Here is a 23,749-nt window from a genome sequence, read left to right as displayed (position 1 = left end):
CTAGTAGCGATTGTCATGGTCCAAAAAAACTGTAATCTATAGCGTCGCGGAAACAGCGAAACGAGGAGACTAGTGAAGAGAAGAAGAGAACACATACCAAAACAAAACAAAGGAAAAAAATCTAGTGAGAAACACGTACGGTTAGACAAAGAGCAAAGCAAAAGCATATTATTCACTATTTTAATGCTACTATTAATGGGAATAGAGCACGAAACAAACCAAAACGTAAACGTAATAACCGATGGGGATGGGAATACCAGTGTTGGTGGGAAAACCAACCGAGAAGATTCAATTCGGCGACTATCAAACTCCTCACCGGTGTCCCCGGGATGGGCGAAGAGTTGTTTTAGGGATTGTGCGTTATGCAAGGTTGAAGGTCCTACGGGCTGGGGAAAGAGACAACAACAACAACAGCAACAAAAGAACCAAAGTTAAGAAATGCGACAAGAAATCAAATCAACGGAACAACACCCCACGTTGTCGTCCGTTACAGAGGGTAAGAAGCGCGAACGAAACGAATGACGGAACAACGAGTCCGTGACGATGGGTGGCAGGATACTAGAAGGATGAATACTGAGGAAATCCATCGTAACGGAAATGGTGCACCAAACCACCAAGCAAACGAATGGAAATTAGGAAATAGAACGAACGGCGTTTTGACAGAGTGTTCTTCGTTATTTTGTAGCTATTCCCGCTCGGTTCTGGTTAAATTATGAATTTATGAAACGCCCCTAAGGTTGAGGATGAGCGATCAGTGTGTGTCCGAATGGGGGGCGCCGGATGTGTAATACCAGACGGTTACTATTCACTATCCTAATTCTTAGACACACCCACACACACACACACAATCACGTACACGTGAGAACAACGTCCTTCGGGGTCTAGCCAGCTAAGCAAATGAGAGTCATATTAGTGCCTACTTCGAGATCAACCGTCGCAGTTCCGTGGAAAAATAGGAACCCCGAGACCTGTACATGTGTGCACGGAAACGGATCCTGTCGTCCTTGCGGCCGGTTCGATTGAAAACGCACCCGTAGCGTGGTGTGTTTCATCCTTTTCGTTCTTACGTTCCTCACGTTTCAACACGCGTTCTGTTACGCCGTCCTTCAGAGAGGCGCAATCTTAGTGGAACAGCAAACACACACACACACAGTCTAGTCGTTTATGTTTTAAGCATGTTATTATGTATCGTAAGGAATAGCAGAATCGTGAGAATGTGGGGAGGTGTTGCGGTGATCGGAAAGAAAAGCGGAAGACATTCGAAACGGGGCTGGCGGAAAAATCCGATTTACTTTTGCAGTATGTATATCATTCCGCGTGCGCGTGCGTTGAGTGGGAGGTCCAGGTCACGTAGATAGGCTAATGAGATGATGTTTGATCGGTAATTAAGTTTTTGGAATGCAACTCGAAGAAGCAGACGAAGAGGGGGATAAATAAAAAGTAAAGTAAAACAAACGAGCGCTACTAAGTAACCAAACGAAGAAGCACACGGCACGGCACGGCACGGCAAAGCAAAATGTCGGTAGACATAATAGACAAAAGCCGACGAAGGAAGCGGAAGTGAACCTCTCCCACCACCCCACTCTTCCCTGTACTCTCATTCCCTGGCTCCCGCCCCAAGTCATCGTGTAGTGTGGAACCACCTGCGCCTTCTCTCGCCCTTTCTGCGAACGTTCGTTTCCAGTTGTCAATAATAATTGTAATTACCATGAGAAAAGAATAAATATGAGACCTATTAATAAAATAACTATTACAATAGCAAACAAACAATCCAAATCGGTGGTTCTTTATTTTGAAAAAAAATTATGTATATCCGAAGCCATGCACCACGTGGCACAGAAAAAAACGCCCCTCTTTTTGGTTCCAAAAAGCATCGGTTTCGAAATATTTATAATAATAAAATAACTATTACAATAACAAAAACAAACAATCCAAATCGGTGGTTCTTTATTTTGAAAAAAAAATTGTGTATATCCAAAGCCATGCACCACGTGGCGCAGAAAAAACGCGCCTCTTTTTGGTTCCGAAAAGCATCACGCGCAACGTTGCGTTCTACCAGGGTCGCATGACGCGCAGGAGGCAGCAGCGCTTTCTCGCTGGTCGGCTCGCGCACGCTTTTTCCAGCACGAAAGATGACCGAAAACCGCATCAAAAGTACCAGGCGAGCATGCGTCTAGGCGGTAGCGCATGGCTCATCGTGCGACAGAGACGGAACGAGGCTGGCCAAATTGCAGGGGTCGCTAGGCTACTTTTAATGCCGGAAGCAATATTTAATAAAGTAGCGCGATTGTGGTGCAGGGGTCGCTACTACTATTTTACGTTGGCGCAAGAATGGTGCCATGTATTTCGTGTTTCGGCATGTTAGCAAAAAAAAACCCAACACTTTAGAAATGTCTGCATGGATTGTGTGCAGCGGTTGGGGAGAAAAAAGAAGCTGCCACAGTCATAACGAGGCTTTAAACAAAATTCAGTGCACGGAACGTTTAGTTTTAACTCTAATGCTCTTTATTTATGTACAGCAGCGCCTACGTTTGCCACACCACGGGTTTAGTTTAGGCTTCGCAACCGCTTACGCTCCCGGTACAGGGACATCCGTTGGACTGTGTGGAGATAAACGATTGGGAATGTATGAGAACACTGCCCAAGCCTGTTGTCACTGGTCGATCGCCGAAATGCGATATACTTACTGAACGGGTCAAAGCGGATCACCTCCAGCTTGTCTGCAAGCCTCTCCCGAATCATCGAAAACTGGTGCCCACTGACGGCGCTCTCCATCATCACGAGGATATTCCTATGGCAATGAAAAGGGTTACATTGGAAGGACGTGTGAGATGTGCCTGAGCTAGCGCGTGTATTACTTACTTGCTTTTGGCTTTTTTCAACAGGATATTTGTGAGAAACATAGCGGTGCAGGGAGCACTTCAGGACGATTACGCGAAGAGGCAATGTATGAAAACCACCGCACGGTATCAAACGTCACAACAAACCCCTACACAGCGTGTACGCAGTATGGACGGTGCGGGTTGACGTTAATATTCGGTGCAAATTTAAGAAAAAATCTATAATCAAAAACTCGGTTACCTTATCCTGCAAAACAACAAAATAAATCGTTCAAGAAATATACGCAATATGAGAACCATATTTTGTTGCTTTGTAGTAGATGATTTGTGTTTCAATTTTATGTTCAAATACATCAATGACGTATTCGGCTTTACATTACGTTAAGTTTATGTGCTAAAAAGTGATAAAATCAAATCTACATCACCGTTTGAGTCTTTTGCAGTGAATTTATGATATAATATCACATTTTTCGCTTTATTCCAACGTCCGCAAATTGCAATTTAAAACTATTTGTCTCTGCACAGCTGCACGTTTGTTTTGACGTTACTGTCAAGCAAGCCGTAACAGATATGCACGCAACTTTCGCACTGTAACAGACCATGTTCACTGGATGCAATAATTTGTAATTTATCCATTCTATACGCCTAACTACACATTTACGTAAAAAATTATGATAAATCACTCAAAGGCAAATACCAGTCATCGAACCAGTCAAAAAGATACCGTTTCTACGGTCATGTTGCACTTGGTCGGATCGTGTACCACTATCTCGACCACGGCTGTCCATATCAAAGAGTTGTGTGCGCGCGGGGTTCATGTTTTCATTAGTACCACGGCGTGCGGTGTAAAATTGGAACGTTTTGATTGAGTCAGAAACGCGCCACCACCGCCCTTCAAGCAGTTGCAGATGTAAGTTGCAAAAACACACCGACGCGGTAGAGTTGTGCTTCACCGGTTTTGTTTGTGCATGGTGCGCAACCATGTGTTTTTCTCTCGCCAGAATCATCCGCGAAGTGGCGAAGAAGTAAAAGAAGATTTGCGCCCTTTACCGGACGGCGGCCTAGTCCGGCGACGTGATTTGGCAACCACTTGTGCCGCCTTGTAACTGTTCTGCTGGGAGTCCTTTCGAATGCGAACGCGTATTTTACCACGCGAGAATTTCGTAGACAACCGCAACGGAAGCATCACCGATGGAGACGGAAGCGCAGGTTCCGAAATCGCCCCCCGTTGATGGTGATAGCGGCACACCGGAGGCGGCTCCATCGCCCACAGTTAGCAAAAAGCCGCAACAGAAAAGGAAAAAACCTGCCACCCCGACCATGGCCTCGAGTAGCCCCCTGCAATCGGGTTCGCCGGCCGGAAAAGTAAATCAGCCGCAATCGGCCGATGGCGAGGTACGTACTCGATCCCGGGAAGTGCGTCAAATAGCGGGCGAACCCTTGCCAACTACGCTAACTGTCCTTCTTTCCTTTCCCTGTTAGCACGTCAGCGACACGAGCCCCGAAAAACGGCTGACAGCACCGGTAGAACCGGTCGACGCCACGCCGCCCGCACTTAAGAAGCAGAAGAAAAAACACCCTGAGAGTAGCACAGATGCGAGCAGTAAGAAGAAGCAAAAAGGCGCCGCAGCAAAGCAGGTGCGTTTCCACATCAAGCTGTACTCGACAAAGCAGCCTTCGGTAACCTCGGCAACGGCGACGGCGAAAAAGAAGAAAGTCAAACAGCAACCCTCCTCGACGGGCAACTCACCGGCCGGACAACCGAACGGCGCCACAGTGGAACCGTCGAAACGGCAATCGAAGAAATCCCGCTCCAAGCTAAACGGTTCCAAATCATCCGTGGGTCTGATGGGCGCATCCACGAATGGTGGTACGACGACGGTTGGTGCGGCAACATCCGCCGGTTTCATGTTACCACCATCGACCAGCTTCACACCATTGAAGCGCATGGCCATCAAGCAGGAACCAAAGACGCCCCAACACGAACCCACCCAACTAACCGGACATGGTGCGTCCGAGGGCATGGCCGTTCACGAGCTGGACAGTGTGACGATTGGACGGCAAACGTTCGCGTGGCTCGTCGGTCCCTCGACCACGGTGGAGGAGTTTATGCGCACGTATTGGGAGCGCAAACCGCTGCTGTTGCAGCGTAACGACCGTGCGTACTACGCTGGACTGCTGTCACGTGCCATGATCGACGAAATGCTACGCACAAACAACATCGAGTACGGGAAGAACATCGACGTGACGTCGTACGTGGATGGGCAGCGTGAAACGCACAATCCGGATGGGCGCGTCCTGCCACCGGATCTGTGGCACTTCTACGGCACCGGTTGTAGCGTGCGCATGCTCAACCCACAAACCTACCTGCGCTCGATCTACGAGCTGAACGTGAAGCTGCAGGAGTACTTCCACTGTATGACGGGTGCCAACTTCTACCTGACCCCGCCCGGTAGCCAAGGATTCGCGCCACACTACGACGACATCGAGGCGTTCGTGTTGCAGATTGAGGGCCGCAAACGGTGGCGCGTGTATGCACCTCGCACGCCCCAAGAGCAGCTGGCCCGCTTTTCGTCCGAAAACCTGCGGCAGGACGAACTGGCTGCGCCACTGCTGGATGTCGTGCTGGAAGCGGGCGATCTGTTGTACTTTCCGCGGGGTTACATCCATCAGGCCGCAACCGTACCGGGAGCTCATTCGCTGCACGTGACAGTGAGCGTGTACCAGCGCAACAGCTGGGTGGACCTGTTCGAGCAGATGCTTCCGGTGGCGTTGGCCAGTGCCGCCGAGGAGGAGCAGCAACTGCGTGAAGGGCTGCCGCTCGATCTGCACCGGCACTTTGGTATCGTGCATTCGGACGAGGTGAGCACCGAGCGGCGCCGGTTGACCGTGCGCATTCGCACGATGTTCGACAAGCTGTTCTCGGACGCGGCCATCGATGCGGCCGTTGATCAGCTGGCGAAGCGGTTCCAGCATGACGCGCTGCCGCCCATGATCGACTTTGCCGAGTGGGACGATACGGTGTACGGGGCGGGCAACTACGACTTCCGGCCGGATGGGACCGTGCGGTGTGCCCGACCCATCGACGATCGGTCCTCGGTGCGGTTGCTGCGCCGTAACATCCTGCGGCTGGTGAGCGAGGAGGAGAAACTGCGCATCTACTATCACACGGACAATTCGCGCGAGTACCACCAGTACGAGGCGAACTTCCTCGAGCTGGACCACGAGACGGCGCTGGGTGTGGAGCTGCTCATCAAGATGTACCCCCGGTACGTTCCCGTGAGCAACCTACCCGTCGAGGATCGGCTCGAGTTCATCCGAAGCCTCTGGGAGAAGGGTCTGATTGTGTGCCGTCGACCGGGTGTATCCGCGCCACCACCACCATCCGGTGAAGAGACCACCTCGTCCTAGTAATCCTAGCGATCTTCGTTTTTTTTTGTCACCAACATTTCTTTCGACCTGAGAGAGCACGTCAAGCTAATAAAGCATGGCAATCGAGCACAAACGATTGCTCGAACTCGGGCGTAAAAGCTGAAGGCCGTTTATTGGAGTCCGAAAAAAAACCTCTCCACTTTTTGGTGATTTAGCTTGAGAATGCAGTTCCAGAGGAGCCTGCCTGAGTATCAGCGCAGGATTAATTTTCGCATTTCTTTGCGCTTACCGTTGCAGTTGCAGCTGACAGTGGTGCAGTACGTTGCGCATCGCGTGTAAACGCGGATTAAACATGGCCGAACGTGTCATTCTCTACTGCAACTGCACATAAGCTATCAGTCATTCGGTGGTATGCAGCTTATAGCAACGTAAGATCACAGCCACGGGGGCTAACGACGAAACAAAACAGACGCCTACCGGAAAAGTGTGAGTTAATGTTAGCCGTGATTGTGGGGTGTGTGTTTTTATTTTTTCGTAGTTTCGTTGCGCTAATACGGAGAAAACATGGCGGTGAAACATCAAGAAATCGCCAGAGATATGCATGACTTTCTACACCGAGGGGTCGACGTCGCGGAAGAAAACATTCAGAACAAGCTCTTCAATGTGCAGTCCAAGATAGAGATGGCCAACTTGATCGGGTACACGAACGGGTACACACCCGCGAAGGAAATCAATGACTTCAAGCAGTTTGCGCAGCCCGACTTGTACGATAAAAAACACTACCAGCAGTTGAACCCCATCGTCGAGCGCATGCCAACGCTGCAGGTGTGTTTCATCCCGCTGGTGCTGGAGAAGCGACAAGCATCTAAAAGCACGACCCAGTCGACCAAGAGCATGGCTATCGTCATGCGCGTGAGATGCAGTGCGACCGCCTCCACTTTCGTCTACATCGACATGAACAACCGGAAGTACGACAGCTTCGAGAAGTTCCTGTCCTCGAACAGGCTACCCGAGGGAGTCCTTTGGTATCCACGCAACGGAATCATCGAGTACGGAGGAGGAATCCCGAGCCTCCCGTTGCTCGACTGCCGGGTAATCGAGCGTCCAACCGAAAAGCTGAAGACCCTTGCGACCGTGGGCTCCATCACGGCGACATTGCTGACCTTCACGCCGCTGGCCCCAGTGACGGGTCCGATATTGTTGTGTTTGACCACCGCGCCGCTGGTGGGATTCGCGATCGCGGACCTGATCGACGGGGTCCATCACGAGAAGGGTTCGGTCGTGGCGTCATGCACTGCCGCCTTAGCGTTTAATCTGGTAACGTTCGCAAGTGCCGGACTGACCGCGGCCAGCCGGGTTTCGAAGCTGCGCAATGCGCTACCGGCCAGTAAGCTGCTGATGCTTGACCGCACCGAAAAGATACTGAAAGGTAAGCTGGCTGCCCGAGTGCCGCATAGTATAGCTCATTTTTGTCCACATTTATCTCGCCTACACAGGTGGAATGCGGTTCGCGACGGCCGCAAAAACAGTGGAAGAAATCATCGGTACGGTGGGCGGCTGGTCCCAGCTCTCCAACACCGAATGGGTCCAGCTGGGAGCGTTACTGTGCTACGCGTACCGGGAGAACTTCCTCCTGGTGACGGCCAAGATGTTGTTCGAAAGGATGCAGGTGGATGGGCTGGTAAAGTTCTTCGGCGGGTTGTGCGAGAACGTGGCCACCGGGACGCTTAGAAAGCGCATCGAAGGCTCGCAGCTGGACATGTGGCTGAAGCTTGTTTTCGACTTCCTAAATAACAACGAGAGCTTCAAAGTGGATGACAAATTCGTCTCTATCGAGCTGCACGGGTACAAGCTGGAGTTCGAGAAAATGTTCACGCTCAAGTGGGATGCGCTGAAGGAGCTGCTATTTCTGCTGAAAGACTTGACCGCCCACGTTGGCGTCCTGTGCGCTGATAGTAAACGCGCCCCGTGGTCGCAAGGAACGCTGAACAACGTGTTAGAAATTCTAATGTTGCTCAACAAGTTGCCACACGTCGTGTACAAACCGTTGTCCGACTATGTGCAATTCGGCCAGAATAACCATCGCTTTTCGATAAGCACCGTGGGCCAATTCCTAGCCACGCCTGGGCTCGATCGAATGAAACTGCTGAACGGCCTCAGCTTGATGAGTTCGTCCAAAACAGAGCGAATGAACGAGTTGCGCGAGTCCGGTCGTATCATCGGAGGTGACCCAGCTCTATTCCGTTGGTTTGCTGAATATACATCAGTGATGGACAAATGTCACGATAACAACTATCGCCACGCTATTGAGTGCCTACTGGCTGTGTCAGACATCAAAACAGTTGAGGACATCGTATTCAAGGACGATCGTATCGTCGTCAGCCCACTGCTCGCTATCACGGCGTGCGAGTTTGGGCAAATGTCCTCGGCGGCTCATGAGACACTCTTCCAGGATGAGCGTTTCCTGCAGCTTTGTCACGACGTCGATCCGCAGCAAATGGGTCGAGCGGGTCGCGTTTGGATGCGCAGCATCAGCACAAAATACATGCCCGAGCAGCAGCTCGAAACGGTTGGGCTGCTAACGAAGGTGATCGACTGTCTTGGCATCAATTCGCAGTACCTAGCGAACATGCTACAGCACGCACTGGCCGACAGTGAGGCAACCGTGGTGCACGTATTCTTTTACCTTTTCTTTGCACTTAAACAACAGACGGAAGCCCCAGTCATGCCAAGCCCGCTTTCGATAAAAAAGCGTTTCGAGGAGCTGTTGGTGCAGGCATGTGTGCTAAAAATGAATAACAGTACGGTGGTGTTCGCTAGACCGTACAGTCAGCAGGACATCATTGATACGGCCCGCAAGGTGCTACCTTTCGCTCAGACTATCACCGGCGACGAGCCGATTCCGTTTGGCCATCCGGCAAGGGCTGCCTACTGGCTAGCGCTGATGCCATCGCTGGGTTGTAAAACCGATCGAGTCCGCATATTCAAATCACTACGGTACCTGCTGAAAAGCGGTACGCCAACGGTACTGGAAAAAGACGAGAACGACCGCCATGCGCATAGGGCAAAGGCAGTCATGTTTGTAAATGGCAAAGTCAAGGCAATTGTTGAGGTGCTATTTCCGGTCAACAACAACGTTATTGTGCAAATGTCGATTTTGTTCTTCGGAAGTGCCATCGAAAACCCGCATTCGTTCGCATCCAAGCCCGATTCTGAAGAACCCAATTTACAGTAAGCGACTTCGTCTCGTTGCTGCATGGAGCACAAGTGGCCTTATCCGGATCTGGGAATCCGGGAGACTTTAGCGCAGTTTTGAATTGTGATTTCACATGACTATATTGTTTTATCGTTTATCCAAGACGTACAATTTTAACCGCCCGACGTGTTTGCTCTATGCACAATAAGATAGCATCTGCTAGATGAATGCTGTATTACTAGCCGCATCCTTTGTTAGTTCGTGATTTGGGGTGTTACTATTTCAACATCACCAATCTACGTGATCAGCTTGGGCAAAATTTTAAGACAAAACATGTACACCAAGGCGATATGTGATTTTCGCGATATTATTTACGTATGTTAGACTTATATAGCGTAGCTACTGTCAAGTCATTATTCAAAACGAGCACAAATTTGGAAATAAAAGGTTGTTTACCAAGAATCAGTGTTCGTGTACCTTACCGATCCGATGCTGCAATCGTTCCACTGCAAGAGAAACCGAAGCGAAGGGTCTTGGCAAATTTTCATCCACTACGACCGGGAAAGTGAAACTGCGCTTATGGTGAAGCGATAGATTAATTTCCGTGTAATTTCAGTGATTGATTTTTCGTTTCTCTGATAATTTACAACAAATCGTTTCTTCGATTGAGACGCGATGGCCCTATCGCAAAGAACTAGCCTATTTTTATTAGATCACCACCATATGTCTGCAACAAACCAAATCTGCCCACCCAGCACATGAAAAAGTGCTTTAGTGTTTACCCTTCTTCTTCTTGTGTTGACTCTTGCGAGGTAATTGGCGGGTGGCAGCGGCAGCGGCCGCAATCTGCTCGAGTTGGCTTACACCACCCGATCCACTGGCGCCCGGTGTTGCGGGAGAATTTTTCGTCTGGTTGTACGCCTTGCTCATGTCGCTGTAAAGGATGGAATTAAGCAGAGAAAAACAAAGTGAAAAAAAACCCAACTGATGATCTGTGATTCGACTAGATGCGGTGACTTACAATTGATCGGCCTGACCGGAAGCGGTACCCTGGCTGCCCTTGATGACCTCTTTCACGCGGCGATCGCGCTTCTTGCGGTAACCAGTTCGTTCGTAGCGAGGTAGCCACCGTTCCGGATCGGGTTGGACACCGATGATGTAGTTCTTGGGCAGCTTGCCCTTACGCTTCTTGCGCTTCTGCTTCCGGGCGGCCTGCTGCTCGGCTGATGGTGTCCCTGCACCTGGTGATTGGTCTCCAGTGCGTCCACCGGTACCGGTCGTTCCCTGTTTGCGCCGAACCGCCTTCGCGATCATCATCCAGTTCGTCGCCTCTAGAGCATCGATCTCCGACACGGTGGTAAGTGTTTCGAGCGTCGGTAAGCGTTTGCTAGCCTGCTGGGCCCTCTTCGGGTCGAACTGAGCGTATGCGATGACCAGTTGCGCAAGCAGCTTCATGTCACTCGGGTGCGTCCGAAGCAGCTCTTCCAGGCTTTTGGCGGCCGTTTCGGGCTCGCCACCGCGCAGATGGAAGCTTGCGGCCTGTCGCCACATGTCGCTCAGGTCAGCATCGCTGATCGAGGCGCTCTTTTGCCGCTTGTACCAGTCGACTGCGCTCTTCAGGATCTCCGATGCCGCTTGCTTATTGTCGAGTCCGAGGTGCAACGTGACTAGGGCAGATACGACACCGGGTTGGTAGCGTGCCTCACCGAGGGACTCCAACGACTCGATAGCCGCTTTCCGGTTGCCGGCCACCAGCTGTAGTTGCACAATAGCGAACCGTACTTGTAGCAACTCGATCGTGTGGTCCCGTGGCAACCGCTGCGCGTACCCTTCCAGCAACTCGACCGCCTCGCGGTGCTTCTTATCGCGAGCGAGTTGACTCACGCGCACCAACAGCGACTGGAACTCGAGATCCGGGTGAGCATTTCCCAGTCGACTGGCAAGCAGCCCACACTCCACCGGACTGGCGAAGTACGCCAACAGGCAGTTGTTGAACGCGATCGCCTTCCTTTGGCGGCTGGTGAGCTTCTGCTCGGCTTGTTCCGATGTGGCCACCTTCATTTTTTTCTTCGAATCGAACACGTTCTGGTCGCGGTTGATCACCACCAAGTTGTTGCTCACCACGGCCGTTAGCGCGGCATCGTTCGTCTTGTGGCGCAACGCGTCCGCGTACAGTGCGGACGCCTCCTTCACGCGCCCCTGCATCTGCAGGCAGTACGCTAGCTGCACCTTGATGATGGTGATCTCGTCGATGATGTCCTCTTCGGTGGCGCCATCCTCCTCGAGCGAATCGCGGCACATTTTCTCGCTCGTGCGCAACTTCCGCTCCGCCTCACCGTACTGCTGTCGGCCGGCTAGGGCGCAGGCCGCGTTGTATGTTAGCTCGTACGTGTCTTCGGGCAGACCAGCGGCAAGCTGCTGCTCGGAACCGCTAGCCCCACCCACGATGCAGCGATTCGCGGCGACCGCACTCATGTTCGTCCGTCGCTCGTCGTCGTAGTCATCGTGCGTATTTTTGATAATGCCGCGGTACAGTTCGAAACACTCGTCGAACCGTTCCAGTCGGTAGAGGATTTGGGCGAGTAGCTCCTTCAGATTAGGGTTCAAGGTGGCCCACTGTTCGCTACCGCCACCGGTCGCCGATTGGATCGTGCGGAAGGCTTCTTCTGCTCGATTCAAACGGTACTCGCTGTACGCTTTCTCGAAGGTCGTGTCCGGAATCGTCGTGCCACGGTCCAGGAACTTGAGCACCTCTTCGAACTTTCCCGTCTGTATCAGGCATACCAGCTTGCATTTGGCTGCTTTCCACTCGGACGCATCCAAACCAATGACTGCAAAACAAACGAGTAACACATTGAGTCAATGCCACGCAGCATCTCCCGGGTGTACACTTACTCTTGTTGGCCGCTTTCAGTGCCTTGTCGTACTCAGCGCTAGAACAATGCTTGTTCAACTCCGTGTACAGCTGTCGTATGGTGGCTTCCTTAGCCTCGCTTTTCGACATGTTGTCGACTCGATCTACACACTTCCGAGGCGAACCAAATCCAACTTATTGTACGTGAATTTACCGTCCTAATCGGATCGAAATCCAAAACGCCAGCTTGCGAGAAGGTTTAGCGCATTTGACAGTTCTCGTCGACGTAGGCGACGGCACATGATGTCGGTTGTCAAAATCACATGACAATGAAATTGTGCCTATTCGAAAAGATCTCGTTTCTCTGCTGTGTTGTTTGTGTTTTTTCGTCGAACTCATTGCGAATTTTTCGCTCAGCACTATGGAAGACGCTACACGGGACGAACTCTGCGCGTTGATGGACAAACTGCTGATCAACTCGCTCGACCTCATCGAACAGGACGTGCAGTTGAGCCAGAATATTGAAAACTTAACGACCGAGGGCAGAATAGATTTGGCACACACCCGTTTTACCAAGGGACCACATGCCGCCAGCGCTGTACAACTGCCGACCGAAGATTACAAACAATTCCGAGCGCTAAAAACAGTGTCGGTTACATCGGACGAGTTCCTGGCCATTCCTCAAATGACACTCGAAAGCCATCCGGTAGAGGCGGACGAAGACCGTATCGATCCCGCAGCCTGGTTCGGCATTCTTCGCCCGGCTTCACTGAACAGTGCGAGGGAAAAATTTACGCGCTCGCTTGATTCCATCGTAGAACGGGCTAATGTTCGGGTCACACTTACCCACTACCTAAATTTGTTTGCGATGTTGAATAAACGAAAATCGGAGCTCTAGTCCATCACCATAGTCTAAAAATGTCATTGTTTTCTTCTCCATTTCGCGAATCATCTGCTGCTTGGATGATGCAAACCTTGACACTGTTGTCTCTCTCGGTCAGTCAGCTGTCACTCAGCTGATTCATCATACGATATATAAATTTCAAACGTGTCCGCGAAAAGTGCGACCATCAAACAGTGCCAGTGCGGTGTGTTGCAGTTTCCATCGGCCGTTTACTTAAGTTTTCTACCAATCGGGGGTTTCCACATTGAACACACATTCCTGGGTGGCATGGCGTCTTCGACAACGATGGCATCGGCTTACGGTTGCGGTGGAACGATGGAGGCGACTCAAAGAAAACATCCGCGTGGACAAGAACAGAATCTGTTTTTGGAAACAATCGTTCGGATCGCACTGACGTGCATTTACATGTAAGTTCCGGACAGTCTAGTCCTGCTGGTGTTTCTATAGTATCATGGCTTTTTGCTATGTTTGCAGAGCCCTTGAGTTTAAAGAACCGTTTGTGCGCAAGATACAACCGGAAGAGTTGTGGCTGTACCGAAACCCGCGCACGGACAGCTACGTCCCGCTGACCATCCTGTGGCCCATCGTGCTTGGTATTCCCGGTTTAGTATTCACTCTACAGTACCTGAGAACGCGTGACCGCCAAGAACTTCGTTGTGCCGTGCTTGCCTTCACGCTAGGTCTCGGACTGAACGGTGTGGTGACGAACACGATCAAGATTGCGGTAGGCCGGCCAAGGCCTGACTTCTTCTGGCGTTGCTTTCCAGACGGTGCAATAAACGATGACCTACGCTGCACCCAAACCGAGGCACGTGTCTTGATGGACGGACGGAAAAGCTTCCCATCTGGCCATTCTTCCTGTAAGTTGCATTTCCGCAAACGATAAGCTGATGTAATTTCTCTTTGCCATAACACACATACTTTGTTTGCGTTACGTACAGTTGCATTCGTAGGACTCGGTTTTCTCACATGGTACCTTATCGGGAAGCTGCAGCTAATGAACGAGCGTGGCCGCGGCCGTTCCGTGAGGCTGATAGCGGCTGCATTGCCGCTATTTGCCGCAACAATGATTGCGATCAGTCGAACATGTGACTATCATCACCACTGGCAAGATGTGACGGTAGGTTCGCTGATCGGATCACTGCTTTCGTACCTATGCTATCGTCAGTATTATCCGCGATTCGCTGATCGCAATTGCCATCTTCCGTACCTGCACCAACAGCACGGAGATGGTGCACCGGGTTCCTCCCTGCTTCACACTCCAACTCGCAGCAAGCGCTCCCCGCAACTGTTAACTCCAGCTGAGTCACCCCTGACCGCAAACTACGACGCACATCCGGATGGTCGAGCTGAGGAATCGGATAACGAATCCCGTAGGTTGCTTCCTTCGCCCGTCGAGCAGAAGGAGGCAAAATGGATTTAAACCAGGCATTGCAGGCAAGCAACTTGTGCCACCAAGCGCAAAACCCCCACAAGATAGCGAACCGCCCACAACCCACACACTACCGCAGATGTCGTCGAATTTATTTTTTACCTTTATTCTTAACATGGGAGCTCGCGGAGGGCACCATTCCGGTCGGTTTTGATCTCACATTCCAAAAACCTACTCGTCAGCTACGGCACATCGCATCGTCACCAAACCCTCGCCCAGCCCGCACTCGATCACGTCCCCATGCCGCACGGGACCGCCGCCGGCCGGTGTTCCCGTCAGTAGCAGATCATTCGGCTCGAGGGTCATGTAGCGCGAAACGTACGCTATAAGCTCCGCGATCGGGAAAATCAGATTGCACGTGCTGTCGTCCTGCTTGCGAACACCGTTAACATCACACCAGACGCGCACATTGTCGGGGTTGGGTAGCTGTGCGCTTGTAATGAACCCACTCACCGGTGTCGAGGTGTCGAAACCCTTGCCAAGACACCAAGGCAAACCCTTTGGGCGCGCCTCCATGATGAAGTCCATACCGGTCATGTCGAGGGCCAGACAATAACCTCCAACGTATGCCATCGCCTGTTCGGGCGAAACGTTGCTGCAACGGCTCCCGATGATGACGCCGAGTTCCGCCTCAAAGTTGATCACGCCATCAAAGACACGCGGCACCCGGATAGTAGGGATAGCCGATGACGGGTCTTCACCCTTATCTTGGCCGTCGAGTAGCGAAGAGATGGGCTTGAAAAATATCACCGGCGCTGCTGGTTTCGGGGCGTTTGTGAGCCGCAAAATTTCCCTACAATCGAGATTATATTGGCGTAAGAAGAGCAGCCGAGGTAAAAAAACACCCTTTGCTGCGACCGTAAGGACTATAAAATAGCTCGTTTATCTTCGTAAAAAATAGTTCTTCCGTCCTGAGTTTTTTTTAAATATGTTACATTTACGTGTACCACTATTAGCTATTAGTTTATGTAGCTAACCGGAAACGATTTTACCAAATGATAATGAGGCTAATTTGTAAGATATTAGAAGCAGAGACAAATGTAAATTTTCATCAAAACCGTAATTAAAATTCGCAGTAAAACCATGCACAAGGTACGTTTTTTCTCCTATTTTAACTTAACAAACTATTCACCTCTGAACGTGCTACCAGCGCGCGGAGGGATAGAAATAAAAATCCATTATCTCAGCTGCATTTCGCAGTGCTCCCATCCCAGTGATTGTGGGAGCTGTGACGATCGGCCTTTGACCTACTTGTAGTTTACACCTGCACCGATGATTTTCCTCGTAGAATGGAAGAACTTTGACGGGGACATTTCACCGCCCAGGTACACAAACTATCCGCTTTTGTCGAACTTAAGCAGGAAGCGCAGCGCTGGCAGTGCCTCGATGTGAAAACTCGTCAACCACAACACCCGAGCCGTCAGCTGTTACTACGTCCGTGCTGCAATGCGAGCGAACAAGTCGCTCTCTCCGTCCACAAGTGGTTCGCGCTATCGTAATCAATAAAGTGGTCCCTCCACCGGCCGTGATAAGGCCGGACAGGCAACAGCCGCAACGGCTCATTGAAACGCTCACCATTGCGCGGTGAAGTGCACGAAAATGACGCGGAAGATGCGCGGAACTTGCTGACAACTGGCTGGCGAAACCGGTTGGGTGAGATTTATCGTGGACCATTCTCCTCCAATCTGGTGGTTGTACCTTTCGATGCCTATCATTTCAATAAGACTCACGTGCGCGAACAAACTGCCGAATGGAGGGCTAATTTTACACAGTTTACCCTGTCAAATCCGTCAAATGATGTTTTGCTTGAAAATTCAAATCCTGATTCGTCCTTGAATGAAAAAAAAAAGCCATTGGCCAATGGTAAAACAAACTCAGTATGCACATCCCGGCAATTGGTGTATTGATCAACAGTTCATTATACATAATATTCGGCCTTCTGGCTTCCTTCCTTCTTTAACAACATCTACCGGCCGGGTGGGATCTCTACCGATCCCGCCCCACCACATCCCCCATCCTCCTTACCACCTTTATCGGTCGCAGATACACCTATACACGAACACACGCACAAACACACGTACAAACGCGCACAAACAGACACACGCACGCGCACATACAAACACACGTAGCTACTCGCAGCTCTATTGTTCTACTCTGTTGTCTTTCGATTCACAATGTGTTTCCCTCCACTATTCCTTCTTCCCTATCTATTTAAAACGAAGAAAAGCTTTAGTCCCAGGTGTTTTTGTTTTGTTTCTCTTTTAGCGACCTACTCGTGATGGCGCAGGCCGCAGATCGAGATGAAGGTGCTAAAGTTCTGCAGATGGCAGGCCGGTATGACGGTGTACGCGATCCGGGCGACATTCGCCGGTGACACGAGGAAGCTTTCGAGGGCATCGAGCAGAAACTGCACCGACGGTACGGCATCGACCTGGTAGAACACGCGCAGATGGACCGCCGGTTTCGCCTGATCCGGTGCGGGAGCCCGCACGGGCACGGGATGGAATCGGGGACCCAGCTGTTCCTCCTCGTTGGCCTCATCGTTGCCGGTAGCCGACGGAGAAGTCGGACTTGTCCCGAGCAGCCCCGGATAAGCCTGCAGAAGCTTGCGCAAAACGTACGCGATCGTGTCGTGGATCTGATCGCGCGTGACGCGTTGCGCCAGCTGGTTGTGATGGTGCAGATAATCGTCCGTCAGCTCGGTCAGCTTAGTCGTCGAAGTGGCTAATCCCGTCGACACGTAACACACGATAGAGGCGCAATTGTTCTCGTAGTTCCAACGCCGCCGGATCGAGATCGAATACTCGCCAATCGAACATCCGGTTTCTTCATCTGCAACGAGGAAAATCGAGCGAATCGAGGGTGAGTGTGTAAATGGGGAAAAGCGCCATCCACGTTGGTGACCACCAGCCACATACAGTCAAACTTGTCATTGTGCGAGTGCGCCCACACCTGCCACTCGACCAAAGCTCCACGTGGTAATGCTGGCACCACGATGTAGTCGATGATCGCGTTCGCAGTTCGCCGTTCCCACTGCCGTCTGGCCTCGTAAATGTAGCCCGGGTGTGTCACGAAGCAGATGCCTTGGACTACGTCCCGCAGCAGGCCACCCTGCGCGTTCATCGCCTTCGCTATCCGGCTGATGTGGCGCAATGTTAGCTTGCACTGCTGCTTGATTCCACCCTCAATGATCGTCATGCTGCCCGGCACGAGCGCAATCTGTCCGGAGATGTACGTGATGTGGCCGACCTGCAGAACGGAACAACGGACGGGTTGAGTATCGCGCAGGAAAGCTCCCGCAAACAGCGCCTACCTTCGTTGACTGGCTGTAGGTACCGATGTTGGCCGGTGCCCAGTGGGATATGCCCTGCACGTGCATCGTCTGGCGTTTGTGCTCCAGCTCGGAAGCTAATGGCAAACATGAACATGAAGCAAACGTGTATTAGCTGTCGGCTACAATGTGCTCCACAGTTTCTGTTCAACTCACCGCTGGAGACGGGATTGAATGCTACTGCCTCCAGGATGACGGCACAGTCCGCTGGCAGGGGACATTCCACGCAAACCTAACACGCGTGTGGAAAGAAGATTTGTAATAAAATAAAAGGATTCTTTCACTTATCCGCGAGCCTGCCTAATACGTACCCTCGTCGGTGGATTGGAGAATGCGAACACCTGGGAGTAGATCTCATTGAGGAAGCTGTATTCGCCCATGTTACGCACGTACAGCGTGATGTAGCAGATTTGCCGGAGCGTGAACGATCGGGACTGAACGATTTCTACGGTTTGAAAAAACGAACAAACAGACAGACGATCAGTTGAACGGACCAAAAGCGTAGCGGATCCATTAGCGCTTACCTTCTAGCTGCGCTAGCGCGCTGGCCATCGCCTGTCGGGAGTCTTCTCCGCAACCCTGCACTCCGGCCACCCACATCCAGCCCTTCGAGTTCACGATGGCACGAGGCTGGTTGCTCAATGGACGACTTTCCCGGGCGTACTGGAACGGCGGCAAAACCTCAACTGGACCGCCAGGATCGCTGCTAGGTGCTCCATCGGCCTCCGGAATGCTGGCGCGTGCCTTCGTGATGATGCGGACGGGGGATTTGCTGAACATCCCCCCGGCCGCTGTACCACTCTCGATCGCTCCCCCGAGACCCATCGTCAGCTCCTTCGTAATGCTGTTGCTGCGCGACAGCGCCACAGCCACCGTTGCCGCGGTGAGATCGTCCTTGCTGAAGGAATTGCGCATGACAGCACCCCGGGACACGGCCACGGCCATCCCACAGCTGCTGCGCTCGATCAGCTCAAGCTCGGTTTCGCTCAGATCCGGGTCGCTCAGGTCGCTGTAGCTCGATTCGTTCAGATCGTGGATAAAATCGAGCGAGTTCTTTATCACCACCGGCTCGATGCGGTCCTTTGGCACGAGCCGCAGCTTGGTGAAGTTGAGGTAACCGACCGGGCAGACCGGATCGGCCGAGCTGATCACGGTCTGCACGTCGTCCACCACGATGCGGCTCCGGAACAGCGGACAATCGAGCGTGAACGTTTCGTACTCGCCACCCTCGCCGCACACGTTCAGCCCGTACTTGTCCCGCATCAGCAGCAGGTGCGGTTGCATCTCCTTGAGCGATTTGCCGAGGTGCCGGTCCGGCATCAGCCCGAGCGCGGCCACCTTGATGATGATGGCGTGCACCTGGCTGTCGATCATTTCCTGCAGCAGCTCGACCTGGTCCCGCCGCCACAGGTACGCCAGCGAGATAAGGTTCAACCGGGTGCAGCTAAAACGGCATGATAAAGCTTGGACTTAGGCTTTGGCGGAATGACAATGTTGCGTAAGCGGAAATGTTTCGCGATAACGCGATCGTGGTCGTAAATTTGCAGCCATCTCAAAACCCCCGTGCCGGAATGTCAGTCAGCATCCGAAAGATGAAGAGGAAGAAGAAAATGGTGCATCAAAGCAACCCGAGACATGCACGCAACAACGCGCAGCGCCAGAGTGCTGTCAACAAGCGTGTGACACAACAATGTAAAGCACGTGCAAGTGTTGCGCGCCGGGCGAGGATGGCAAAACCATACACCAACGGCCGGTGTGCCGAGACCGATAAGATAAGCGGGAAATAAACAATCGCGCTCGGTGCATCGGACCATACGCATGCACACGCACACTTACACGTTCTCCACGCGGACCCGCTGGTAGTCGGAAAGAATAGCACCGACGGCGACGGCTTCGACGTGCTGTTCTCGCTGCACCTCGGCCAACAGCTCGTACAGGTCTTCTACCTCGTCATCTTCGGTCGGTTCGTAGTTGCCCTTGGTGTTGATGGAATGACCCCGGGTCATCTGCCGGTACAGTGGTAGCTCCATGGCTTGGGCCAGCTTCTCGATGCCTTGGTGGCCCACCGTTTGGTACATGTAGCTGTCCAGCTCGTCTCGATCCTTCGGGTGTAGGTTCGCCAGTGCCACTACCTCGTGACCCTCGGCCACCACCTGCATCATGTTGTACGTGCTGTCCTTTCCGCCACTTACCAGCGCCACTACGCGCATCTTCTTGTCACCCCGCACGGTCGTCATGCTTCTTCCCCCGTTGCCGGTCTCGGGCCGTTCGGCTAACACACTTTTTTGGCACCGTCTGGCATGGACACCACCACCCGATTCCTTGCCCTCTCGTTGCCTCACACGACAGCAGGACTAAATGGCAGGTTTAATATCGATGAACGTGAATAGTGCCGGTTTCCGCAAACGTGACCACGATATGCGCTGATGCGATTAGCAACTGGCGGGGCCACGAGTCCGAGGGCTACCACGCAGCAGCCGAACACGTTGCCTGCCCGACCAAACAGCTGTTTCAGTGGTGAGGCCGCCGTCCGTCAGTGGTATCCCCCCGTGGAACCAAAGGGAGCTGGCCTGGGGGAGTAGTTCCTTTTTCTGCTGCTGACCGACGGAGTTAGCACGTGGACGAAGAGCACAACAACCAGACAGCTGGCAGACTCCGGTCACCGCATCGTACGAACAATGCGATGCGATGCGATCACAACCGTGACGACGCTGGCCGCGATTCCCGACGACGACGGCGACGGCGACGACGACCTTCACTCGTTCTCTTGCTGCCTTGATGTTGGGGCTCGTTACCCTCGGGTAGCTCAAACCTACGACTCCGATGTACGTTTGGGCAAACGCACCAAACACTGGAAGCACGCACTTCGATTGTGCCCGTTTGCGAGGGTGTTTCTTTTTTAATCAGCGAGGATGATTGATCGTATCGTATTATCCTTTTATGATTGTCTCTCGGCACTTGCGCCGCTCGATCGCTCCGTCTCGTTCACGCACGGACGTGCTACCGCAGCAGTATCGCTCAGTTCCGTTTCTTCACCGTCGCACAATTGAAGCAGCGGTCGGTGGTGGGTGTAGAGCGAGGAGAGGAGACAGCTAACCACATGGTTGGCAAGGATGTATTATTTTGGGGGATTTTTATCTTTTATCGATACCCGGTTGCCCGCTGATTGGGAGGGTGTTTAACAATTTTAACAAACTAAGCACACTGCACGTTACGTACGAGCACAACCGGATCACGAAAGTAAGAAAGCTGTGGGAGAACGACAAAACCACAACGTGTTCGATGATTATTATCACACATACGGGGAGCTGTTGCGCACTTTATTTTTTTCTATTTCGGTAAGAGGTGAGCAAAACAACGTGAGGCAAAATAAATCAGGCCTGCGAACATCACCGACAAACGCGCTTTCTCTAAACGCGCTGAACACCGGTTCCGATTATGGTAGGCGCCACCACCTCGGTGCTACACAGCACTTCAACTAACTTTTCAGCCAACTATTTGTTATCAATCTGTTATCAGCCGAAATTTATACAATATCAGAAAGACGGAAGAGAGACCCAAAAATGCAGCGCTCTCTCGCTCGTCTTCCCTCGTACCATCTCTTTCTCTCTGAGTTGGAATACCGAAACTGACAGTGCATTGACGGTCAATTTTCGAATAGCGTTTTCAAGCCGGCTTCAAATACAAGAAACAAAAGCTGGTAGTGTCACTTTCGTTGCGAAACGTGCGCGAGCTAGTCACATTAAGGAAAACAAGCACAAGCTACAAACCCAAATAGGCGACATTAACTTAGTTCACTTGCAACGTTCCAAAGATAACTGAATTTAATCGTTCACTTTTAGCATTGATATTACTAATTTTATTCAAAATCCCGGTCTAAATGATGATGCGATATTGTGTTATATAAAATTTAAAAAGAACCTAATAGATCAACCGCATATTTTCAAGTTCTTGATGCTTGATGATTGATTGATCTGTAAGTCAATCGATGTTTATTCTACTGATCTTACCGATAATACCGATACACTAAGATAAGAATGATTTAACCATCAGTACGTTTTGTTACAACAGCACACGGTTTCGTACATCCAAGTTCAAATCTGCTGACGCGTGCTAGTCACGAAACGTCAATGGGCGCTGTCACGAGGATGCCACAAATTTGATGACCGAGGTGGTGAATCACGCAGCCACGAGCTGCCAGATTGCCTATAACGCCAGTTGCTGACTCGTTCTCGCTCACGAGCCAGAAGGATTGGAGCGCTCGCTCGAAGCCATTTTTCATTCTCATTCACTTTTTTCCAATCTTCCAAGCGAACCGCACGGTTTGCGCAAACGGAAGAAAGGCATCGTGTAAAATATTCGTGCAAAATTGCAAATCCGCACAACCGAGACTGCTAACTGGAGCTAGTGCGACCCGTGCAGTGCGTTTTCTATCAAGAAGTGCGTGCGTCGGGAACGGTGCAGGAAATGTGGGCCTTCATGTGGTGATGTGATGGCGCAGACCCGAGCCAGAGCGAAAGAAAAGACAAGTGTTCCAGTCGTAATTGAAGGCGATTCAACTGCCTCGCGGACGGCAGTCGTCAGCAGGCGAATTTGCTTGTAATCCAGCAGAAAATTGAAGTAAGCAACGTGTCCGTAGCAAAACATCGATTACGTCCATGTGCACCAGATGTATATATATATACATGTATATAAACAGCCGTCGCCATGATGCTCGTGTTGACAGTGAGTGCGTGCCTGACGGGATTTGCGCTGATCGTTGCATCAAACCGTCGGAGTGTTCGATTAAAGTTTCTAGCATTGTAACAGGAGTCACTTCATTTGCTTGATTTGCTGGCCACCGTAGCGACCCAACAAATTTGCAGTGAAGAGTTCAATCGGTAACGGCAAGTTAAATAACGACCGTCCCAAGCTTGCTCGCGATTATGCGCCATGCGGGAAAAGGGCAGCACTATGGCCGATGAGAGCGAGATGAGCGTTGTTGCTTTCGCCCGCGCACACAAACGCATTTTTTTCTGCTAGTTTACTGCTACAAACAAACCTCCGTCGTGTCCCGTTGGGCAAATGAGAGAAACCCGTCGAGTTAACGGTGTTCGCCTTTTGTGGGCTCTGAATATAGGGGGGGAGGTCAAAGGGAAGAACTGTCGGGTGGTAATGCTCCGCGAAAATGCGCTGGAAAACGGCCAAAGTACAAAGGAAAAATTTGTCTTTTCCCGATTGAACGAGTGTTTCGTTATTTGAGGATTTCCTGGCTCACGAGTCGGAAAGACGCGTTAGTTCTCCACTCGCAAATGGTTGAATCGATTTGTATTGCACTGCAGAATTTGATAGGGGTTTACCAGTTGTTAGAAGCCTCGAGCCGACGCATCATATCGGCAAGCGAACTTGCGTGTAATATTACCGTTGCACGATCAGTCGTATCATACGCGAAAGAATCGTGAAGAAACTGAATGAGGAAGAAGAGCAAAATTGTTCGTCGATTTCTACCATTTTTTCATTTGCGAGGAAACTATCGATCGAGCTCTAATTGATCGAACCTCGATCGCAGATGATCATTCAAAAGGACGCGTTAGGATCGTGATCATGCACACAATAAATGGGCAAACAGCTGGCACAAAGATTCATGCAGACACACCAGTCTATACATCGTCTTAGGAACCGGGTTTGTTCCTGTTCAGTCTAATTTTGGTTAAAAACCGGATTTGTCCGATCGCCGGCACACTGCGAATCCACGCAAAAAAGTCATTCTCGACCGTCAGATTCACACGCCACTCCTGTCCACCGACACCATGGCTTGGCTTGTCCCATTAAGCGGAGCTT

The 23,749-nt window shown here is 51.4% G+C and overlaps 8 protein-coding genes across 9 annotated transcripts; 4 read left to right on the top strand and 4 right to left on the bottom strand.

The window, feature by feature from the left end:
- Window positions 1-2,498: 2,498 nt before the first annotated feature.
- LOC128732160 (39S ribosomal protein L33, mitochondrial) lies at window positions 2,499-2,903 on the bottom strand. Its single transcript, XM_053825329.1, has 3 exons — window positions 2,863-2,903; window positions 2,688-2,791; window positions 2,499-2,600 (listed from the first exon to the last, which is right to left on the bottom strand). Exons 1-3 carry the CDS (start codon window positions 2,901-2,903, stop codon window positions 2,548-2,550), a joined length of 198 nt encoding a protein of 65 aa, XP_053681304.1. The 3' UTR covers window positions 2,499-2,547.
- Window positions 2,904-4,111: 1,208 nt separating this feature from the next.
- LOC128732158 (bifunctional lysine-specific demethylase and histidyl-hydroxylase NO66) lies at window positions 4,112-6,344 on the top strand. Its single transcript, XM_053825328.1, has 2 exons — window positions 4,112-4,235; window positions 4,323-6,344. The coding sequence occupies exons 1-2, from the start codon at window positions 4,161-4,163 to the stop codon at window positions 6,249-6,251; spliced, it is 2,004 nt and encodes a 667-aa protein (XP_053681303.1). The 5' UTR covers window positions 4,112-4,160; the 3' UTR covers window positions 6,252-6,344.
- A 432-nt stretch (window positions 6,345-6,776) lies between these two features.
- LOC128721548 (uncharacterized) lies at window positions 6,777-9,958 on the top strand. Its single transcript, XM_053815310.1, has 2 exons — window positions 6,777-7,641; window positions 7,709-9,958. The coding sequence occupies exons 1-2, from the start codon at window positions 6,777-6,779 to the stop codon at window positions 9,445-9,447; spliced, it is 2,604 nt and encodes an 867-aa protein (XP_053671285.1). The 3' UTR covers window positions 9,448-9,958.
- A 116-nt stretch (window positions 9,959-10,074) lies between these two features.
- On the bottom strand, window positions 10,075-12,412 carry LOC128731232 (signal recognition particle subunit SRP72). The gene is made up of 3 exons (XM_053824338.1): window positions 12,304-12,412; window positions 10,430-12,239; window positions 10,075-10,342 (listed from the first exon to the last, which is right to left on the bottom strand). The coding sequence occupies exons 1-3, from the start codon at window positions 12,410-12,412 to the stop codon at window positions 10,180-10,182; spliced, it is 2,082 nt and encodes a 693-aa protein (XP_053680313.1). The 3' UTR covers window positions 10,075-10,179.
- A 271-nt stretch (window positions 12,413-12,683) lies between these two features.
- Window positions 12,684-13,160, top strand: LOC128721542 (uncharacterized). The gene has a single exon (XM_053815304.1). The coding sequence runs from the start codon at window positions 12,684-12,686 to the stop codon at window positions 13,158-13,160; it is 477 nt and encodes a 158-aa protein (XP_053671279.1).
- A 291-nt stretch (window positions 13,161-13,451) lies between these two features.
- Window positions 13,452-14,679, top strand: LOC128721541 (phospholipid phosphatase 5). The gene is made up of 3 exons (XM_053815302.1): window positions 13,452-13,573; window positions 13,641-14,026; window positions 14,108-14,679. The coding sequence occupies exons 1-3, from the start codon at window positions 13,452-13,454 to the stop codon at window positions 14,587-14,589; spliced, it is 990 nt and encodes a 329-aa protein (XP_053671277.1). The 3' UTR covers window positions 14,590-14,679.
- A 9-nt stretch (window positions 14,680-14,688) lies between these two features.
- Window positions 14,689-15,911, bottom strand: LOC128722214 (acylpyruvase FAHD1, mitochondrial). Of its 2 annotated transcripts, none has more exons than XM_053816068.1 (2): window positions 15,850-15,911; window positions 14,689-15,391 (listed from the first exon to the last, which is right to left on the bottom strand). In XM_053816068.1, the coding sequence occupies exons 1-2, from the start codon at window positions 15,909-15,911 to the stop codon at window positions 14,770-14,772; spliced, it is 684 nt and encodes a 227-aa protein (XP_053672043.1). In that variant the 3' UTR covers window positions 14,689-14,769. The 2 variants fall into 2 exon arrangements, 1 of the variants encoding a protein (XP_053672043.1); XR_008410791.1 differs by lacking the exon at window positions 15,850-15,911 and adding an exon at window positions 15,731-15,831 and having other exon boundaries at window positions 15,350-15,391.
- Window positions 15,912-16,548: 637 nt separating this feature from the next.
- On the bottom strand, window positions 16,549-20,148 carry LOC128731620 (uncharacterized). Its single transcript, XM_053824752.1, has 7 exons — window positions 19,766-20,148; window positions 18,454-19,373; window positions 18,241-18,374; window positions 18,086-18,161; window positions 17,912-18,006; window positions 17,517-17,847; window positions 16,549-17,430 (listed from the first exon to the last, which is right to left on the bottom strand). The coding sequence occupies exons 1-7, from the start codon at window positions 20,137-20,139 to the stop codon at window positions 16,868-16,870; spliced, it is 2,493 nt and encodes an 830-aa protein (XP_053680727.1). The 5' UTR covers window positions 20,140-20,148; the 3' UTR covers window positions 16,549-16,867.
- Window positions 20,149-23,749: the final 3,601 nt, after the last annotated feature.

Source organism: Anopheles nili, chromosome 2 (genome assembly GCF_943737925.1).
Source record: "Anopheles nili chromosome 2, idAnoNiliSN_F5_01, whole genome shotgun sequence".
Lineage (NCBI taxonomy): Eukaryota > Metazoa > Arthropoda > Insecta > Diptera > Culicidae > Anopheles > Anopheles nili.
Note: the sequence above shows the minus strand (reverse complement) of the source record. Positions and strands in the feature narration are given on the sequence as shown.

What these genes read in the sequence shown, in the direction of transcription:
- LOC128732160 (XM_053825329.1), bottom strand. Translation starts at nt 2,903, where the DNA reads ATGTTTCTCACAAATATCCTGTTGAAAAAAGCCAAAAGCAA. An exon ending in TTGAAAAAAGCCAAAAGCAA is followed by an intron (nt 2,792 to 2,862) that starts GTAAGTAATACA and finishes TCATTGCCATAG; the next exon opens with GAATATCCTCGTGATGATGG. An exon ending in GATCCGCTTTGACCCGTTCA is followed by an intron (nt 2,601 to 2,687) that starts GTAAGTATATCG and finishes ATCTCCACACAG; the next exon opens with TCCAACGGATGTCCCTGTAC.
- LOC128732158 (XM_053825328.1), top strand. Translation starts at nt 4,161, where the DNA reads ATGGCCTCGAGTAGCCCCCTGCAATCGGGTTCGCCGGCCGGAAAAGTA. An exon ending in CGCAATCGGCCGATGGCGAG is followed by an intron (nt 4,236 to 4,322) that starts GTACGTACTCGA and finishes TTTCCCTGTTAG; the next exon opens with CACGTCAGCGACACGAGCCC.
- LOC128721548 (XM_053815310.1), top strand. Translation starts at nt 6,777, where the DNA reads ATGGCGGTGAAACATCAAGAAATCGCCAGAGATATGCATGACTTTCTA. An exon ending in CACCGAAAAGATACTGAAAG is followed by an intron (nt 7,642 to 7,708) that starts GTAAGCTGGCTG and finishes TCGCCTACACAG; the next exon opens with GTGGAATGCGGTTCGCGACG.
- LOC128731232 (XM_053824338.1), bottom strand. Translation starts at nt 12,412, where the DNA reads ATGTCGAAAAGCGAGGCTAAGGAAGCCACCATACGACAGCTGTACACG. An exon ending in ACTGAAAGCGGCCAACAAGA is followed by an intron (nt 12,240 to 12,303) that starts GTAAGTGTACAC and finishes TTTGTTTTGCAG; the next exon opens with TCATTGGTTTGGATGCGTCC. An exon ending in TCCGGTCAGGCCGATCAATT is followed by an intron (nt 10,343 to 10,429) that starts GTAAGTCACCGC and finishes CATCCTTTACAG; the next exon opens with CGACATGAGCAAGGCGTACA.
- LOC128721542 (XM_053815304.1), top strand. Translation starts at nt 12,684, where the DNA reads ATGGAAGACGCTACACGGGACGAACTCTGCGCGTTGATGGACAAACTG.
- LOC128721541 (XM_053815302.1), top strand. Translation starts at nt 13,452, where the DNA reads ATGGCATCGGCTTACGGTTGCGGTGGAACGATGGAGGCGACTCAAAGA. An exon ending in GCACTGACGTGCATTTACAT is followed by an intron (nt 13,574 to 13,640) that starts GTAAGTTCCGGA and finishes CTATGTTTGCAG; the next exon opens with AGCCCTTGAGTTTAAAGAAC. An exon ending in CCCATCTGGCCATTCTTCCT is followed by an intron (nt 14,027 to 14,107) that starts GTAAGTTGCATT and finishes CGTTACGTACAG; the next exon opens with TTGCATTCGTAGGACTCGGT.
- LOC128722214 (XM_053816068.1), bottom strand. Translation starts at nt 15,911, where the DNA reads ATGTCCCCGTCAAAGTTCTTCCATTCTACGAGGAAAATCATCGGTGCA. An exon ending in GGTGCAGGTGTAAACTACAA is followed by an intron (nt 15,392 to 15,849) that starts GTAGGTCAAAGG and finishes TCTCGATTGTAG; the next exon opens with GGAAATTTTGCGGCTCACAA.
- LOC128731620 (XM_053824752.1), bottom strand. Translation starts at nt 20,139, where the DNA reads ATGCGCGTAGTGGCGCTGGTAAGTGGCGGAAAGGACAGCACGTACAAC. An exon ending in TCTCCAATCCACCGACGAGG is followed by an intron (nt 18,162 to 18,240) that starts GTACGTATTAGG and finishes CACGCGTGTTAG; the next exon opens with GTTTGCGTGGAATGTCCCCT. An exon ending in CCTACAGCCAGTCAACGAAG is followed by an intron (nt 17,848 to 17,911) that starts GTAGGCGCTGTT and finishes TCCGTTCTGCAG; the next exon opens with GTCGGCCACATCACGTACAT.